General features: G+C 38.3%; 1 protein-coding gene across 1 annotated transcript in view; it reads right to left on the bottom strand.

Moving 5' to 3' along the window:
* The window catches only part of LOC119047636 (sodium channel protein type 2 subunit alpha), a 100,763-nt gene extending 86,424 nt beyond the window's left edge, over nt 1–14,339 (bottom strand). Inside the window, exons 1-5 of the mRNA XM_037143078.2 lie at nt 14,311–14,339; nt 12,389–12,703; nt 11,393–11,511; nt 1,004–1,093; nt 137–265 (exon numbers count right to left, since the gene is read on the bottom strand). Coding sequence (XP_036998973.2) covers nt 137–265; nt 1,004–1,093; nt 11,393–11,511; nt 12,389–12,655 — 605 coding nt within the window. The 5' untranslated portion in view covers nt 12,656–12,703; nt 14,311–14,339. The remainder of the gene's footprint in view (nt 1–136; nt 266–1,003; nt 1,094–11,392; nt 11,512–12,388; nt 12,704–14,310) is intronic.
* Nucleotides 14,340–14,629: the final 290 nt, after the last annotated feature.

Raw genomic sequence — 14,629 nt, 5'->3', positions numbered from 1 at the left:
GAAAAATATTCTAAATTCATAGGATAATTATAAAAAAATGGTTGATCTGTCAAGGGAAGCCACCAAGGAGAAAAACAGTGTAGACTCCCACCAATGACTCACTCTTCCAGGATGGAAGATGTATTAAAATACTTACGCAAAAGTAATGACTGTGAAATCCAACCAATTCCACGGATCCCTTAGAAATGTGAAATCTTCTAAACAAAAGCCCCTTGCAAGTATTTTTATAAGTGATTCGAAAGTATAAATTCCTGTAAAGGTGTACCTGAGAAAAAAAATAGTCAAGCCCATATTAAAGATTTAGTAGGTAGCTTATATGGACATAACTTAAAAGAAACTTAAACGACAAAAAATACAGGTTTCTACATTGTGGATCTCTACGACTTAGAGTGTAGGCAGGGTTTACAGCAGAAAGAAACATTACATTACATTTTGAAAGACATTCTCTTCTAGTGTAACTAGATGAGTACTGTATTTGCTACATCAATTTGAAGGCCTGAATAATATATTTCTATATGAAGATATTATCTAAAATACACTGGTTTTTGGTCTGACTGAAGCAAATAGATGTTAATCCAAAAGATTAATGATGCATTGGTGTTCAATAAAATATGTGTTATTAAGATACATAAAATATCTACTAATAAAACAGAAAAGTAATAGCCATGAGAAAAGGAATATACTAACTAGGTATAATTTTTATCATTGGATATTAGTCATCGCTGATCTTCAGAAGACAGTGAGACTCACAGGAAAGATAAAGGGCTACAAATGCTTACCATCAAACCAGTGCAGTAATTTGAGCTACTAAATGAATCACCACTGCAAACTTGGACCTAGAGGTAATTAATGTTTGAAATGAATGTGAATCATTGTCTAACTTGTCTGGTTTGGAGGAGCTAGTATGACTTGTTAAAGAAACTGGAGTCTCAAGCTGTTAAATACACAATTTGAAATAAAAAGGGATGAGAATATTGAAAGATACATTTAAGTTTCTACTTACTCCACATTCTTTGTCCAGTCCGGAGGATTACTCATTGTCATAAACACACAGTTGGTAAGAATGGTGCACATAATGAGCACATTGAATAAAGTAGGGTGTCGTCAAGGAAGACAAAGTTCAATAGAAAATCTTGCACTCATGCACTGCCATGTCTTATGCCACCATGAGGTTTAGAGTTGTTATGCCCTTATACTTTTTTTCTTTTTAAATTAATTTTATTTAGTTATTTTTCAAGTACAGTTTTTTGTCTATTTCTCCCTTCCCAGCCTCCCCCGCCCCTTGCTCCCCACCTCCCTCCCATTTCCACCCCCCTTAGTTCTCGTCCCTGTGTCCTTCCTATTTGTTCCTCCAAATCCCTCCCCCTTTTTCCCCTTAACTTCCCTTCCTTCTCCCCTCTGGTCACTATCCCTTTGTGCCCTTATACTTTTACATGAGTTTGTTTTTTCCATTTCTGTCACTCAACAGCCCCATATCTAGGCCATGTCAAGCCAAGTCATCAACTGTTTTGAGGCTAATTTGGTGCATTTCAGTAATTACAAAGATTAAGTATAAAGCAATAGGTTCATTAGTAAATAATTTACCAACTTAACTTTTTAAATGACAGACTCTACTCACTCAACGACAGCTGCAAGTTCAGCATGTATATAAAGCACGAAAATTCAAAAAAATTCAAGTGAATAATTAAATGCACTGTATCTCCACTCTAAGGGTTGCCCAGGTGAAATGTCTTTTACAAGAGCCTTTCTTTTTTTTTTTTTATAAAGATTTTTTATTTATTTATCTTTAGAGGGGAAGGGAGGAGGAGGTTCTGTTGAGGAAGAGCCTTTCTAAGTGGAGTGTAAAATACACTGTAATTGTTCATAAAATGCTGAATAGTAAGAAAAAATGGCTAGTATCAGTGTTGGCATTTCTTGGATTTGTAACTGTGGCCAAATTACTTGTTAATTTCCCTGAGCCTTGGTTCACTACACTATAAAAGTGAAAATATAACTATTTTACAGGATTTCTGTGAGGATCAAAAGATGTTAAATATTTTTTTACAATATATTTAATGTGTCTGATACACAGTAAAGGGTGAGGAAACTGCTTTCCTGACCTCCTAAATCGTGGAGAACGCTACTCATAGCAAATGTCTAGTTTGCTTCATTCCACCTCCCTTTGCTTTTGTGGAATAGTCAATGCCCTTCATTTTTCTGAAATGTGACAAAACTCTTTAAGAAAATGTTTGGAAGTCAGATAATGAAATGATTTCCTTTATATTGAATAAAAAGCATAAGGATTCGGTTGCAATTATGCAAAAGAACAACCTTTATCAATGTAAATTTAGACACAATTAGAAAAATCTCAAAGAATAAATGGATGCTATTCATAACCCTTCTCACTCTTCATTGTTATTATACATTTTCACATCACTCACACATAACGAAATACCAACATGAGTTTAACTGCAGTGAAATAGGACAGTGCATAGCTCGTGTGGCATTAAGCTAGAAAGTACCTGTGCACTACAAGGGGCCTTAGTTAGAGCAATGACTTTGTTTTTACTAGTCCAAACAAAATGGCACGTGCTTAACCCTCAGCCAATTCAAAGGCGTCCATGTGAAAACAGTCATATGTGAATGATCTGGTTTGGCCACGTGAGGGCACTACAACCTAGAGAATACGGAAACATATCATCTCAAAGAAGAAACGTTTTTCCTTTAATGCTGAAAGCAAACAAAAAATAGATAAAATTAAAGATGATTTGCTATTAGTAAGTAAAACTAGAGGATCACAGAGGCAATCTGTTGTCCTGCCAGGTCCTCCTGGAGAAAACCACTTTCCCTGGCAGGCTGGCACCGTTATGAATGCATTGCTTCCCAGTCTCAAGGGCCCTCAACACAGTCCTGTGTTTCCCCACTTAGCTCCATTTCTTACTCTGCAAAGATGATTTCAAATATTCTCCATGCTTCTCTGACCTCCAACCTTCTTTCTTCCCTCCCACCTCAAACTGATGACCTTATTTTCTATGTCTCTGAGATAAGAGAGAACATGTCTCTACCCTCCCCACACATACACACACACCCAAATTGACAAACTTCTCTGCATTGGGACCTGTCCTTTTTCTTTTTTGTTTTAATGGAAGAAATTTTCAATCCCTGCATCCATACTCTGGACACATTCTACTCTTCCAAAATACTTCAGAAACCTCTCTCTTCTCTTATCTTTTATATCTCCCACTCTATTCACCTCTTCCTACCAACATAAACTTGCTTAAGTCTCAGGCCTGGCTGGTGTGGCTCAGTGAATTGAGTGCTGGCCTGAGGACCAAAGGGCTGCCATTCCCACGCAGGGCACATGCCACGGTTGTGGGCCAGGTCTCCAGTAGGGGGCGCATGAGAGTCAACCACACATCAATGTTTCTCCTCCTCTCTTTCTCCCTCCCTCTGCCTCACTCTAAAAATAAACAAACAAAATCTTTTTAAAAAACTTGCTTAAGTCTCTCTTATCTTGGGGAGATAGAGTGAGAATACCTTCTTATACCCCACAATCCTCCTTAACTACTTTCAGTCCCAAATCTTTTCTCCATCCATAGCCAAACTTCTTTAAAAAGCTGCTTACCTTTTCCTCAGCCTAGTGGTTTTCTTTCTGAAGACAAAACTCTCTACGTCGTTTTACTAAAAATGAAAAGATAATTTTGAATTCTTATCTGACTGGCTTGCTCAGCAGTATTTGACAAAGATGACGCCCCTCCATTCCATTATGTTCTTTTTGCCTTTGCTTCCTAGGTCCCAATCCCTTGGCTTCTTCGTATCTCATGAGTAACAATTTCTTCATATCTTTAGAAATGTTGTAATTCTTTTTAGAAAAGAAGGGCATAGACTATCTCAACCAGTCCCCACCTCCTCTGCTGCTCTACTCATCCTAGTAGAATAGAGTTCATCAACAAACATGGCCTCAAGTACCACTCAGGCACCCACCGATCTCGAATGCTCCTCTCCAGGCTAGACCTCTCTTCCGGACTCTACACACTTGCCTGTCTATACAACATCCGCATGCATCTGTCTCACTGACACTTCAAGATTATCTAAAAGATTTTGAGTTATAAAACTGAACTAAATTTTTTTTCAATCAACCCCTCTGTTCCCCCTAAACAAAACTGCTCCTTTGACACCTCTGTATCTTATAAAATGTCCCATGATCTAGCCAGGAATCAAGATGCAATCTTGAATTTCTATCTTTCCCTAAATTTCCACATAGGGCTCAACACCAAATGCTGACAGTTCTACCTGCTATCTCTGGATTCAGTCAACTTTTTTGCATCCCCACATTACCACATGGTCTAGGTATGTATCAAGTCTAACCTAGATTATTAGTTTCCTCTAAGTGGGTCTTTCTGAATCCATTTTTGGCTCCCTTCAATCTATTCTGCATACTGATTAGAAGTTATTTCTAGTAGAAAGCTTCCCACAACAGCACCTGACATTTAGATATATGGGCTCTGTAACCTGGTAGCATCTTATACAATTCCTCCAAAGACTACTTTTGATGTTGATCATTTCTACTGGAATGTTAACTTAATAAGGGCAGAAATAATGTCTGCACTGTTCACCCTTAAATAGTTGCTATTTCACACAGGATATGTTTTAGATTTGCCAACCAACAGGTGGGTATAAATCAAAAGGTTAACACATCTTATTAATATTTGGTATAAATAGCTGATTTCTCAAAAGAGACCTTACAGGCAAGAAGGGGCTGGAAAGAAGTATTCCAAGTCATGAAAACTAAAGACCTACAACCAAGATTGCTCTACCCAGCAAAGCTTTCATTTAGAATGGAAGGGAAGATAAAGTGCTTCTCAGATAAGATCAAATTCAAGGAGTTCATCATCACCAAGCCCTTATTATATGAAATGTCAAAGGGACTTACCTAAGAAAAAGAAGATTAAAAAAAGATGAACAGTGAAAGGACAGCAAACTCACAGTTATTAACAACCACACCTAAAACAAAAGCAAACTAAGAGGACAGCTAGATCAGGAGCAGAAACACAGAAATGAGGATCACATGGAGGGTTAGCAACAGGGGAGTGGGAGAAGGAGAAGGGGGGAGAAGGTACAGAAAATAAGTAGTGTAGACGGTAGGTAAAAAATAGATAGGGGGAGGGCAAGAATAATAGGGGAAATATAGAATCTAAAAAACTTGAGACATGTGGTCATAAACTAAAGGGGGGAATGGTGGGGGAGGGGTGTGCAGGGTAGAGGTGAATAAAGGGGGGAAATAGAACAACTGTAATGGCATAATCAATAAAATATGTTTTAAAAAATATTTGGTATAAATAAATTAATAAATTAAAAAGAGCCTTTTTCTTATATCATATCATGTTCATCTGCCTCTATGTTATTTTATAGAAGCATATATAAAATATCCCCTGTGTGCCTATGAGGAGAGACCAAGTTTGTACTGAAAATGGCCCGACGTGGAGTCTGGGTAATGGGAGTGCCGGCATGCCTGCCTCTGCATCGTCCTGCGTAGGGTGAAGCGGCACGAGCTTTAAAGCAGTGAATTGCACCTGCATCAGACACAGCTTTTACCAGGCACGTGGGCTTCAGCAAGTTCTCTAATTCTTCAATGTTCAATTTTCTTACACAAAGGCAGATAACAGTGTGGCTGCTTCTCTTAGAGGATACAGTTATGTTTATTATTATTAATCATTTGTTTATTGAATATAGTGTAGAGCATTTCTTTGTCATTCTTAAGGAAGGGAAATTGTTTGTACTTCTGTTCGAAGACTTTGTAATGATATATAATATCCATAGAAATTTCAGGAGGATTAAAAAAATATTTTATTGATTTATTTTCAGAGAGAGGGAAGGGAAAAAGAAAGAGGGAGAGAAACATCAATGTGTGAGAGATGCATTGATTGGTTGCCTCTTGCACACCCCCAGCTAGGGACCTGGCACACAACCCAGGCATGTGCCCTGACTGGGAATTGAATGAACAACCATTCTGTTCACAGGCCAGCACCCAATCCACTGAGCCACAACAGCTAGGGCTCAGGGAAATTTTTAACTTGAAAAATATATCAACTAAAAGTCCTATCCACCAACTTAAAAAATATATAAAGTAGAAGTAGAAGAGTTTTATGTGAGCAGTTTTTTGAACATAGAAATGGAGAATTGAAAGCAGTGTAGATAGGTCTCTTTCTATACATTGGTACCTATTTCTGAGCCAGCAGAAATATTAACTAAATGTTACATATATATTGTTAATTCTTGAGTTGTTTCATTCTATTATTAACAATGTTCTAACTATGTGATAATATGTGACAAATTTTGAGCACTTAAAGCAGGAGAAATAGATATTATAAATTGTTCTCACCCTTTTCCAGAACCCTGTATAGTTAGTTCTTTGCATGGAAAATCATGAAGTTTTAAATTTCTACATAGACACTGTACAGTTTTGGGATGTGCTAAAAAGCTCACTCTGTATGTAATGAAACAATGAACTGGAACCAATGAAAACCTTTTAAATTCATAGAGACAGATTATACTTGTAAACCCCCAGTAAATTATACTTGAGAGTTTAAAAATTGATTTACTTTGGTTGGATGGAAGAAGCAAAGGCTAATAATCAGAAGACCTGGTCTGAAGGTTTTAGCTCTGCCACTGATATAAAATATAGTCTTAGAAACTCAATGAATTCATTTACAAAACAAGAAAGATGAGACTCATCGTATTGTGTTTTGGTCTCTTACAGCTCCAAACCCTTGTGCTATATAAACATTTTGTTTGCCAAGTCAAGCCTTAAGAGAGTAGTGATTTGTACAGAAATATCTGTAGAATTCCTTAAGCAATATGGGAGTTTTCCTTTGCTAATCTTGCAATAGCGGCTGCTACTGCTACCGATACTAGTTGTCATACCTACCATTTATTGAGTATCTGCTAAGTGCTAGTCTTGGTGCTAGGGACTTCTCTTACATTTTATTATCAGTGATGTATAAATTATGATTACAATTGCATAGACGGAGAAACTGAGATTCAAAACAGTTGGAGTGACTTGGCCCAAGGTCGAATAGCTAAAAATAAATCTCAGAAGTGGTATTTGAATCCTGGTTTCCTGGTAGCAAAAGCTATGTTTCATTTTCCTCCCCCATGAACTGACAACCAGTTCTGCATTGGTTGTGTGATTTGGAGTGTCTCTTTCATGACTTTAAATACCATCCATACACTGACACCTCTCAAAGTCATACCTCCAGTCCAGCCCATTCCTGAACTGCAGACTTGCATTTCCATCTAACTTCTCAACTCCTCCACAAAATGTGGAGGAGTTGAGACAGGCTTCTAAATAGGCATCTAAAATACAGCATGTTTGAATCAGAGTTCTAGATTTCACTCACCCCTATTGATGCACTGAAAGTCACCCCAAGCTCAGTTAACAGAAACCCCATTTTTCTTTCTGGACCAGACTTAACACTTGGATTCAGCCTCACCTCTGCACATTCCCTGATATCCTGCACTCAATTTCTCCATGAAACCTGTCAGCTTTTCTGCAAAATACATCTAAATCTCATGACATTTAGCCACCCTCATTGTTTCTACTGTAGTCCAAGCTACCAGCATCTTTTAACTTCATGATGGCAGTCAGCCTCCCATCTATCACTTTGTTTCTACAGCTTCCCTCCCTCCATGCTTCCTATTTCTAGGAAGCAGGGTGAACGTTGTAAAATGTGAGTTAGATCATGACGTTCTTCAGCTGAAAACCCCTCAGTCATCTCTTCCTGTTGCATTAGTAAATTTGGTGGCCTGCAACTGCAGCCCTGACCTCCGTGCTCACTGACCTTTCCTCCGACTCCCTGCCTTTCTGACTCTGCTGCAGTCACACTGGGCTCCTTGCTGATTCTGAACACCCCAGTTTCGCCTCCACCTTCATACTTCACCCTCATATTTGCTAGTCCCCTTACATTTACTCTTCCCCTAAGTGTCCACGTCTCACTTCCTCTTTGAATGCTTGTTCAAAGTGTATCTTTTCAGAGAGAATTTCTCTGACCATATACTCTAAAACAAGATCTTGCCACTCTTCTCTTTTTATACTGCTTTATTTCACTTAATAGCACGGATCACTAGGTGACATATGATTTATTTCTATTATCTTTCTCTTCTCAAATATACACATGCACATCGAAGTGACTGCATGAGAGCGGGACATTGTTTCCTTCAACGCTGCACCCTGATGCTTAGAAGAACAGGTGCCATGTATAGGTACTTGGTAAATATTTGCAAATCAACATCTAAATGAATAATGAGCACAAAATGGAAAAGAGTGTACATATTAATTTAAAATCATAAAAACTGACATGAAACATATTTAAAACTCTGATTGGAAATTTAAGGGTGATCATTTTAAAGTTTTTATACCTAAAAATATAACCATATTTTATGTAACTATTAAAATAAGATACTAGGCATAGCAAAAGCATTTTCAGTTTCCAAAATATACCCTGCCAAAAATATAGCAAGCCTAACCTATTCTGAGGAAATCAAGAACCAAAGTTAATTTGATACACACGTAGTTCTAATGAAAACAGTTCTTTATAAAACACATTGAAATTTTCATTCTCAATAGAGGTATGAGTCTGGGTTCAAAATACAAATTTGTTTATTGTGAATGGTTATTTTCTGGTTTATCAACTAATGAAATGAATAGAAAATGATCTCTTAACTTGTCCAAACCCACGGTGACCACCCTTGAGCATTTTTAACTTACAGCAAAGGGCACTGTGCTTAAAGGCAGAAAAATCAAGATTTGAACGTAGGGTTTGCACTGTGAGAAATAAAAGACCAAACCATTGGGAAAATCTGTTGCAAACTGTTCAGTATTATATATATCAAACTTTACTAGGATCTTTTATCAAGTGCACCACTATCACCAAAAAAAATGAAAAATTTATCTGTCTTAGACCACCTGCCCTTTCTTTTCTTATATCTCTGTTCCAATGTGAGATAATCTGAAACATAGTATTTTAATTCAGGCAAGTAGAGATTTTTTTTGATCCACTTTTTCTATATTGGAAGATATTTGTGGCTATAAGCCAATTGGTAAGCTTCTGGGGGAGTCAATCGTTGGGCAGATATGAACAGGTCCACCTGGCTGCCTTCGCATTTCAGTTTGCATCCCTGCGGGCCTTCTACCAACTCTGCTCTGTGGTGCTTTTCTCTGGAGCAAGTGCAAACCCTCAAATTCAAGTTGTATCTTGATGCCTAGAGAACCCCCACCATAAACTATGTCCTCAGTGCCCAGATTCTCTGATCAGAACTTTTGAAACTGCCCTCTTCCTCTACCTCTTGGGGTTTCCCTTTTTAGGAGGACTTACATGGATATTTTGGGGTGCCCTAACATCCCCAAATTTTTGAAGTGAAGATTATAGCTTTCATGATATTCTCAAAGATCTCCTTGCAACATTTTTACAACAAAAGCTGCCTTTTTCTTTAATATTGGGTTTTCTTAATTCCATCTCATCATTCAGATTCAGGACAAAATAGGTTTTTCTGACCTATTTAAATCTTCGTCCACTTTGCGTCTGATTCTCTAACTTCTGATTCATTAGTCACTTATTTATTCAACATATACCCTACCAGTGTCTACTCTGAACAAAACATTAGACTAAGTCTGTGTTTTCACATAACCACATGTAAAAATAATGTTGTTATAGGGGATATATAACTATTTCTAAAATACATAAATAATTAATGAGCAGATTTATTCAGTGCACACATTATAAATACTTGAAACCTAATAACAGAGCATAAATTATTATTCAGGAGACCCAAATCTACATCTCAACTTTATCAGTCATTCCTGATGCTAAGTCAAAGACATTTTTTTTCTCTCTGTACATCTAGGCTCTCTTACTTAAAAAACAATAAGGAAACATCTTGCTTTAGCTAATTCAGAACACATGATTAAATCTTCAAAATGTGAAAAATAATTTAATTAAAATAGGTTGATGTCTATACAAAACTTTGAGGAGGAGGAAGTAGAGTGAACTAAAGGTTAGAAGGAGACTAAATTCCAGAATGTGGGGCTTCTGAAGAAATCACTCACCCGAATGCTAGGCAAGTCTGGGGACATTATTAACAGCCCCTCCTCCCAACACTGAAATGAATTTCCAGGTACTAAGCTTAACCCACGTCCTGAATTTTGCACCTCAGTCTAATTCAAGTATTTTCCGGGCCTGCTAGGGGCAAAGAGCTTTTATACTGAAAGCCTTAAAGCCAGGTCCTGGGCTGACCATGTAATGGAATCCCAGGTAACAACTGTTCTGAAGAAGATACAACACTAAAGTTGTCTTATATGCGGCTTTGCTTAAATTTCAGTTTCACTTCCAGCAAACTTACCTCTGGTTCCTGACGCACACCAGTCCTCATCCCAATGTTTGTGTTCCTCCTGGCAGTGCCCCGGCCTGGCACTGCCCCAGCCTGGCACTGCCCAGGCTTCCAAACCTTTGCTTCCTCAGTTTTTCTGGGGCTGGCCAGCAGGCAGACTACAGACCCTGCCTGGAATAAGACTATTATTCACAGCTACTCTATGTAAATTAAATTACCATTTGCCACCAAGGTGGCATAAATCCTATTTCTAGGAAGTAGTAGCTGCTCCAATAGGGAGAATGAAGAATAAAATGAGAATATAAATGTATAGACAGGCGTTAAACCTTTGGAGAGAGATAATTGTAGCGGGGCCTGTGACTTGAATAGAACATAGGGACAAATGACAAAATAAAGAGGTAAAGAGGAAGGAAGGAAGGAAGGAAGGAAGGAAGGAAGGAAGGAAGGAAGGAAGGAAGGAAGGATAGAAAATTATTGGGTATAGAATTTCGAGAAAGATTTGAAAGGCTAGTGTGTACACAGTCATGCTTATAAACATTCACTAATTCAAAGCTTTCGAATGCTAAAGTGAGAAACAGAAAGTAGTAAAATTTAGTCTAAAAAATTGTGTAATTCAGATTATGTAAATATTTTCTAAACATACAAGCAGTAAAGAATATTAGCTCAGGAAGATTACCCATTACATAACATTGTAAAAATTGAAGAGGAAGACTTGTAGTAGGAGAACCTGGTAATATAGCCAAAATTAATACAGAAGACCTGGATGCAGCAGGCAATTCAGAGGGCGCGGAGGAGGAAAGAAGGAAGAAGTAGTGAGTCGGGACGAGGAGAAACACTGGGAGGATGAGGGAAACTGTTTCACTCACCTATGATCCTGTTTTCCACTAATCTAACCATTGAGTGAGAGAAAAGAAAAAGAGTATGTGGCATTGCCAACCAACCACCTAGATTAAAGGAAGCATTTCCAGTCCAGTAATTCAGTCAAAGAGCAAAATCACATGAAGTAACTATTTGAAAAAAAGGATATGAATGTACCAAAATCTTAATAGCTAATTTTCTAATAGGATTGAAGGGAGTTAAAATGTACAGGGCAGAAGTGGCACTGAATCGAGAGATGGCTTTCCCCTTATTCAATACTATAAACGTCTGAAAAAGAAAAAGCACAACACGTAAAATAAGATTTAGAATACAAATCAAAGACATTTTAAGAGAAAGGTGAGACTGTTATTTTAAAAATGTAGCCTTATAAAATAAAGGAGTAACATTCTAATTGCCAACATATGACATGATAATAGGTATATCTTTTTCTTTCTGAGCACTATAAATTCTCCTAAATTTGGTGACAAGGGGATTTAAAGAAGAAAATAAAGAACATTTGTAGTCACTGCCATATAAATTCTTAGCATCTTTATCAAGGTTTGATAGCAACATTTTAAAACTGTAATTATAGTTCGTGAACAGCATAAAATGTGATTGCTTGTTCAGTTAAAATTATGTTCACAACAACTTCAGTGTTTTCCAAATGCGTTTTGGATCCAACTCGTTTTGGGGCACTTGCAATTTATCTGCTAGTATATCTTCTGGGGAGAGCCATGGAAAGGGCAAAGTCTATGGTGTGAAGCTAAAAACCTGCTGAAAATCCAAATATTTTATATAGAGCTCAAGGGCTTAAAGAATCATTTAGCTACTACCCATGGAAATGTAAAAGACATATGAAAAAGTTACTCCTTTTTTCCCTTTTTGCTTCACCGTGCTGCACGGTGATAGACTGTGCCCTTCCTCGGTTCCGGCTCTGCAGGCTGCCTCTTTAGCTCTCTGCCTGTCCTGGAAATGCAGGTTCAAATGTGTGTTTCCAAAGCACTTCTAAGATAATGGGGTCCTCCCATGGCCGGACCACCCAGCTTCCTACTGCTACCTGTGACAGAGAGGAGGAGGCACAACATTCTTTCCCAGATATCCCTGGGAATAGCCTGGAACCAATTAGTAAGCAGGGGAAGTCATGATGACTTAACTAAGAACTCACTTTTTTATTGATATAGTACGGGTCCAGGTCCTCCAGCGGCTCTGATACCATCTCTGGAGGGATGTCTCCATAAATAAATGGAAGAGATTTTCCTGCTTCCAAGTCACTATTTGGCTTTGGGCCATTTTCATCATCCTCATCCTTACGCTCTTGTTTGGGTCTCTTAGCTTTCTCTTCTGCAATGCGCTGTTCAATAGCAGCAAGGGATTCCCTGGTAAAGAAGCGGAAGCTGTCAGGTCCTGGTGGTACCAGCACTGACTGTGCCATCTTTTCATCCTGCTTTAATCACTGTTTAGTTCCTTGCATAAGAAAGTACTATGGAGACAAGAGATAGAGAGAAAAAGAGAGAGAAAAAAGCAACAGTCATTAGGAACAAAGGTGACTGTGGCAATTGTCTAACATCAACATTAAATATATAAACCAAACTCTCTGTAAACAACACTTTAGGAAGGTGTCTGTAGGTGGCATGCAGGGACTTCTCATGCATGCATTCACTTGCTCACATGGAGAACTATCTCACATAGTCAGTAGATTCCTATGAGGTAGTCTCATCTCCCACTCCCAAAATGTTTTAAGTGGAAATATCCTATTTAGATCTCGGAAAAGGAGGATGTTGGTTTGTGCTTGCTGTTTCACTTGTGTGAATATTTTGGCAGCCATCTTTTTTAACATTCTTTCTGAAAAAATATCGGAGATCCAAAACAAGAGATGAATCATCACCCAAAATTGTAGAACCTGGGCTGTGCAGGCATCTTGCACGTATCTCTCAATTTTTTTTTCCTATGTTCCCTTTGGTCTACTTTTCCACTTTTAAGAGCTTATTTAAAATCAACACACCTGGTAAAAATCTCTGGAAATCCTGCCATACCAGGAAACATAGGTGGATACTGCTTGAAACCGAGGGAGCAGGAAGGAGCGGGGATGCCCGCTTGTGTTTGGAACTGGTTGGAAGCTGCACAGGAAGGGATCCAGCTCCTGCCAACCTGGGCAGGAAGTCACCCACGTCAGAGGTCTGGAGCTTGGACCCCCTGGTTTAGGAACCTGCTGCTAGCTCATGTAATTGCTTCTTGAATTGACACATAGGCAGTGCCTTAAAAATACTGTGGAGATAGCCCACTTTCTCAAATAGCACCCATTTCATAAGATCCACAGAGCATCTTTGGACTTGAAAAAATGATCAGTCGAATATAGTTCATCCTCCAGGCACACCCCTATTATGTTGGTCTCTGCCATAACATAAATGATGTTCTACTGTATTCCAATCACATTTTACAGGATTGTATCTATAACTCAACAGAGCATGCCAATCACTCCAATGTTATCTCTGAATCAGTGGCAGGAGTTTCTATGCTTTTAAAAAGATATGACCAAAATCTTGACTCTGGAATGCCATCTGTATTCAATCACTTATCTATTTTTCCTTCATTTCAAAATGCCTATCCATTTCAACCCCCGTTCTACAGGACTGAGAATTACTATTTAATTATATGAAGTACATTTTCTAAGAGTAAAATTCATCAATATCTGGATGATTTTTGTAACATGACAGATCAAACAGGGAAATCTAAAATAACATAAGCCACTCTACCATCTCCACATTTTTTTTTTTTTGCAATAGACTAGGTAGGACCTTTCCACCAGCTAACAGACTGCCTTCAGTACCACAGTGCCTCAAACATCCTTTATTTTCCTCACCCAGCCCCAGAGGCCCTTTTGCCTGGAGACAGGCCTGGCAGTTGCCTCCCTGGGGTGTGCAAGAGAGACCTGCCATGCTTGGGTGTTCTAATAAAAGAGACATGCTAAAACATGCAGCCAGCAGTTTCAGAATGAAAGTGGTCCTCTGCAGATTCCCCCAAAGATTCTACTGTAAAGGTACAGAAGCATCACAGAGAATAAGCACAATAAGAATATGAAAACATTACCACTGCAGAATCTTTTATACTCAGATTTTGGGATTGATAAGCTGGCACCAAGAAGACTGCAGCTAAAATTCCATCATGCTTTTTTTTCTTTTTCTCATTTTTTTTTTTTTTTAATTCTCCTTCAAAGACCACACCTAACTTCCTGTAAAAGGATTCTGGTAACTGAAGTAAGAAGAGGCATTTCCTGTGCAGGGACTACAAAATGACATTCTTATAACTACCACCAGAGGGCGAGGAGCTACAAAGAGAACCCTCTCAAAGTGTACATATAACCCTGTGTTTAAAGCAGCCTAAAGCTTTCGATAATGGAACTCTGATC

The sequence above is a fragment of the Artibeus jamaicensis genome, unplaced genomic scaffold (assembly GCF_021234435.1).
Source record: "Artibeus jamaicensis isolate MK-2021 breed Jamaican fruit bat unplaced genomic scaffold, CSHL_Jam_final contig_391, whole genome shotgun sequence".
Classification (NCBI taxonomy): Eukaryota; Metazoa; Chordata; class Mammalia; order Chiroptera; family Phyllostomidae; genus Artibeus; species Artibeus jamaicensis.
Note: the sequence above shows the minus strand (reverse complement) of the source record. Positions and strands in the feature narration are given on the sequence as shown.